The following is a 5,297-nucleotide window of genomic DNA, read 5'->3' on the forward strand; positions in this document are numbered from 1 at the left end:
AAAAAAAAAAAAAAAAAAAAAGGATGGGCTAGTCCTGGGAGCTCTTAGCAGGTGTGATACCACCATTCTGACTCCTGTGTCAGGGCACTTTGTTTACCAGGAAACAAGGGGATGCCCCATTCGCTTCCCCAGGGGCTCGCAGTCCACAGGGCCCTTTGCCACCTCCGCAGGCGCTGGCGCAGAGGGAAGATATGGAGGAGCGGATTACGACGCTGGAGAAGCGCTACCTGAGCGCCCAGCGCGAGGCCACGTCTCTGCACGACGCCAACGACAAACTGGAGAACGAGTTAGCTAGCAAGGAGTCACTGTATCGGCAGGTGGGGGCGCAGCCCGGGAGGGACAATGGGGCGGCGCCGGGGCCCAGGTGACGCAGCCCGTCCCCTCCCGCGCCTCTCCCTCCCCCAGAGTGAAGAGAAGAGCCGTCAGCTGGCCGAGTGGTTGGACGATGCCAAGCAGAAGCTGCAGCAGACGCTGCAGAAGGCGGAGACCTTGCCCGAGATAGAGGCGCAGCTAGCGCAGCGCGTGGCGGCGCTCAACAAGGTGCGGGGAGGACTTGGGTCGCGACCTTGCGTGGGGAAGGCGTGGGGCCTAGAGGAGGCAGGGTCGCAGATCTGGAGAGGTAGGAGCGAGGTCAGAACCCTGGATTTGGGGGAAAGTGTGAGGCCTAGGGGCTGGGAAAGGGACAGCACTTGGAATGAGGAGGGCCTGGAGGTTTGCACGTAGGACGGATGGGAGCGGGGTTCTGTAGCCTGGACTGAAAGGACGGGTGGCCTGAGAGGAAAGGAATAGGTCCTGAAAAAGTGGACTAGGCGCAGGGGCGGGGCCTGACTCATAGCTGCAGGGGAGGAGCCTGGCGCTGTGGGGGCGGGGCCTGGCGCTCAACCTTGGAGGAGGTGGGGTTCGGAGCCTGACTGATCCTGGAAGGGTAAGTCACACGCCATGAGTTCCATCCTCTAGGCTGAGGAACGTCATGGGAATTTCGAGGAGCGGCTTCGGCAGCTGGAGGCCCAGCTGGAAGAGAAGAATCAAGAGCTGCAGCGGGTGAGGGGGTGGAAGACAGCACAGAGGGTGGGGCTTCGAGGCTGGGGCGGAGCTTAATGAGGAGGCTGGGAGCCCGGGGGCGGGGCTTAGATCAAGGGTGGTGGTCTGGGCAGGGTGGGCTTGAACACGCCCGCCCCGCTCTGCTTTGCACAGGCCCGGCAGCGGGAGAAGATGAACGATGACCACAATAAGCGGCTGTCGGAGACGGTGGACAAGCTGCTAAGCGAGTCCAACGAGCGCTTACAGCTTCACCTCAAGGAGCGCATGGGGGCGCTGGAGGAGAAGGTGCGCCCCCCATCCAGGACTGCGGGACGCGGAATTCTGGGACTACCTCTTGCTGGAATCCTGAGGCCCAGGCCTTTCTCTCAGATCTGTTATCGGAGGCTTCCCTAAACCGCGGCATCCTGAGTTGGGCAGCCTTCTCTGCTGTATTGCCCAGACCCGCTTTTTCACCTATTCTAGACGTTCCAAGAGCCGAATTCTGGGGCACCCATGCCTCAAGTCCTTGACTTTGCCCAAAGCCTCCAACCTCATGGACCCCCAAACCCTGAACCCTCTGAGATTGCACAGGGTGTTGCATCCCGGGGCTTCTCTCCCCAGAAACATCGTTGTCCCTGCTCCCCCGAAACTCACCATTTGTCCATCTCATTCCTCCTGGGTCCCCTCAGGCCTGTCTGTGTGCATTGGGAGCTGCCTGCAGCCCCACGGGCGTGCCCCTCTCAGGTCCCACTCCCTCACTTCACCTCTGTCTCCACAGAACTCCCTGAGCGAGGAGATAGCCAACATGAAGAAGCTTCAGGATGAGCTGCTGCTAAACAAGGTAGGGGGCCCTGAGGGGACAGGAGGAGGAGGTTGGGGCAGTGTTTGCTGAGGCTAGGATCCGCAAGTCTGGCAGGGTCTGTTCCTCCTGGGTGGAGCAGATTCTAACCCGACACCTCCAACACCGGCCCCCAGGAGCAGCTCTTGGCCGAAATGGAGCGGATGCAGATGGAGATCGACCAGCTGCGGGGGAGGCCACCATCCTCCTACTCCAGGTGACAGCAGCCCTCCTGCCCTGCCTCCACCATGGAGCCCTGTTGGCCAAGCTCCTCCCTTCTAATCCCCACTTCCTATCCTCCCAAAACTTCTACTGATCCCTCTGGTTTTTTGTTTGTTTGTTTGTTTTTTGTTTGTTTTTTTGAGACAGAGTCTTACTCTGTCACCCAGGCTGGAATGCAGTGGCACGATTCTGGCTCACTGCAACCTCCACCTCCTGAGTTCAAGCAATTCTCGTCCCTCAACCACCGGAGTAGGGGACTACAGGCGTACGCCACCACAGCCGGCTAATTTTTGTAGTTTTAGTGGAGACGGGGTTTTGCCATGTTGGCCAGGCTGGTCTGGAACCCCAGACCTCAAGTGATCCTCCCGCCTTGGCCTCCCAAAGTGCTGGAATTACAGATGTGAGGCACCGCGCTTAGCCCCCTCTGGTTTTTTTACCCTGACTTTATTTATTTGCTTTTTCTTTCTTTTGAGACAGAGTCTCACTCTGTTGCCCGGGCTAGAGTGCAGTGGCACGATCTCAGCTCACTGCAACCTCTGCCTCCCCGGTTCAAGTGATTCTCCTGCCTCAGCCTCCAGAGTGGCAGGGATTACAGGAACCTACCACCATGTCCAGCTAATTTTTTTTTTTTTTGAGATGCAGTTTCGCTCTTGTTGCCCAGGCTGGAGTGCAGTGGTGCTATCTTGGCTCACTGCAACCTCCGCCTCCCAGGTTCAAGTGATTCTCCTGCCTCAGCCTTCCAAGTAGCTGGGATTACAGGCAGGCACCACCATGCCCAGCTAATTTTTGTATTTTTAATAGAGACAGGGTTTCACTATGTTGGTCAGGCTGGTCTCGAACTCCTGACCTCAGGTGATCCGCCCGCCTCGGCCTGCCAAAGGGCTGGGATTACAGGAGTGAGCCACCGCACTGGCCATAATTTTTAAAGTTTTAGTAGAGACGGGGCTTCACCATGCCGGCCATAATTTTTAAAGTTTTAGTAGAGACGGGGCTTCACCATGTTGGCCTGGTCTCGAACTCTTGACCTCAAGTGATCTGCCCACCTCGGCCTCCCAAAGTGCTGGGATTACAGGCCTGAGTCACCAGGCCTGGCTCCTTGACCCTGACTTCAGGGCCCTGGCCCTAGGTCTGTCTCTGTGACCCCTTACCTCTGTGCCCTTTTCCTGACCCCTTGGTCCCTGACTGCTTTCCTCACGCCCACAGGTCTCTTCCTGGCAGTGCCCTGGAGCTCCGTTACTCTCAGGCACCCACATTACCTTCTGGTGCCCACCTGGATCCCTATGTGGCTGGCAGTGGTCGGGCAGGCAAGAGGGGCCGCTGGTCGGGGGTCAAGGAGGAGTCCTCCAAGGTCAGCAGCTGCCTCTGGAGCCTGGACTGAGCAGGGCTTGGGTGGGCAGCAGTAGGAAGTGGAGCTAAATCCGTGGGACTCTGGGAGGAAGCTGAGTTGAGGGGCAGGATCTCCTGGACTCACCCACTCACCCTTTCTTCTCTCCTTCCCTGCAACCCTCTTGCCTGGATGTCTCCTGTGGATGTCCTGCCACCTGGTGAGAACCTGAAAATAATGATGATGGGACTGGGAGGGGCATATGGAATCCCAGAGTAGGCGGGGTTAGGTGAGCCAGCTGAGTCATGGGAATCAGGGGCAGGAATGGAGTCATGGCTGTGGGCGTGGCTTGGAGAGGGTTCGGGGAGGGATCAAGGACAGGGACCTGTCAAGAGAAGAAGTTGGAGGCCGGGCAGGGGTGTCCATGCCTGTAATCCCAACACTTGCTGGCACCGAGGCAGGCAGATCACTTGAGGTCAGGAGTTTGAGAGCAGCCTTGCCAAAATAGCGTCTCTAGGAAAAATGCAAAAATTAGCCGGGCGTGGTAGCGGGCACCTGTAATCCCAGCTACTGAGGAGACAGGCAGAAGAATCATTCGAACCTGGGAGGCAGAGGTTGCAGTAACCCGAGATTGCGCCACTGTACTCCAGCCTGGGCGACAGAGAGAGACACTGTCTCAAGAAAAAATTAAAAAACAAAGAAATAAAGCTGGGCTGGGAAAAGCATCAGTGAGATTAGGAAAGGTCAGGATCATGAGCCAAGACCCAGTGCCAACCTCGGCCCCCACCCACCTGATGTCGCTCTGTCCCCACACAGGGACAGGATTGGGAGCGGTCTGCCCCTGCGGGCTCCATACCACCCCCATTCCCTGGGGAGCTGGACGGCTCAGATGAGGAGGAGACAGAGGGGATGTTTGGGGCCGAGCTGCTGTCCCCCAGTGGGCAGGCTGACGTGCAGACGCTGGCCATCATGCTTCAGGAGCAGCTGGAGGCCATCAACAAGGAGATCAAGTGAGCCCTGGCCTGCCCTGCCCTGCCTGAGCTGACTCCACAGCCCTTTTGGCTCTGGAGACCTGAAAGCCTGAGTCCATCTCCTCTTACACCATCCACAGGAATTCTTCCAGCCCAACACTCACTCCACTGTCCAGGCATCCCCTAAGATACACTCAGAAGTCTTCTATGTGCTACCTACACATATACCCGCAGCCAGTACTAACCATTCCCCAACACACCAAAGACTGCACCCCAAAATACCCCAGTTCCTCTCAATGCACCAAGAATCTTCCATTATGCCGTCAATTTTGTGGTTTCACATAACGAGTGCCCAGAGTCTCCCACTACCCTAAGAATCTCAAGACAACACAAGGTTCCCAACCTCAAACACCAAGAATTTCATCCTAATGCCCTAATCAAAAACTTCACCTCCGGGCTGGGCGCGGTGGCTCACGCCTGTAATCCCGCACTTTGGGAGGCCGAGGCAGGCGGATCATGAGATCAGGAGATCGAGACCATCCTGGCTAACACGGTGAAACCCTGTCTCTACTAAAAAAAATAATAATAATTAGCCGGGTGTGGCGGCAAGAGCCTGTAGTCCCAGTTACTCGGGAAGCTGAGGCAGGAGAATCGCTTGAACCCAGGAGGCGGAGCTTGCAGTCAGCCGAGATGGCACCACTGCACTCCAGCCTGGGCGACAGAGCAGCGAGACTCTGTCTCAAAAAACAAACAAAAACTTCAACTCCATATACCAAGAATTTCTAATATAAAAAACATCCCTAACTTATTAAGAAGCCCCCAGTGTGGCCGGGCGCGGTGGCTCAAGCCTGTAATCCCAGCACTTTGGGAGGCCAAGACAGGCGGATCACGAGGTCAGGAGATCGAGACCATCCTGGCTAAC

At 57.0% G+C, this 5,297-nt stretch overlaps 1 protein-coding gene across 1 annotated transcript in view; it reads left to right on the forward strand.

Moving 5' to 3' along the window:
• The window catches only part of LOC113223714 (liprin-alpha-3-like), a 13,949-nt gene that overhangs the window by 5,229 nt on the left and 3,423 nt on the right, over window positions 1-5,297 (forward strand). Inside the window, exons 7-14 of the mRNA XM_026453116.1 lie at window positions 171-317; window positions 406-540; window positions 958-1,041; window positions 1,195-1,326; window positions 1,799-1,861; window positions 1,996-2,075; window positions 3,284-3,428; window positions 4,227-4,414. Coding sequence (XP_026308901.1) covers window positions 171-317; window positions 406-540; window positions 958-1,041; window positions 1,195-1,326; window positions 1,799-1,861; window positions 1,996-2,075; window positions 3,284-3,428; window positions 4,227-4,414 — 974 coding nt within the window. The remainder of the gene's footprint in view (window positions 1-170; window positions 318-405; window positions 541-957; window positions 1,042-1,194; window positions 1,327-1,798; window positions 1,862-1,995; window positions 2,076-3,283; window positions 3,429-4,226; window positions 4,415-5,297) is intronic.

Source organism: Piliocolobus tephrosceles, unplaced genomic scaffold (genome assembly GCF_002776525.5).
Source record: "Piliocolobus tephrosceles isolate RC106 unplaced genomic scaffold, ASM277652v3 unscaffolded_42328, whole genome shotgun sequence".
NCBI lineage: Eukaryota > Metazoa > Chordata > Mammalia > Primates > Cercopithecidae > Piliocolobus > Piliocolobus tephrosceles.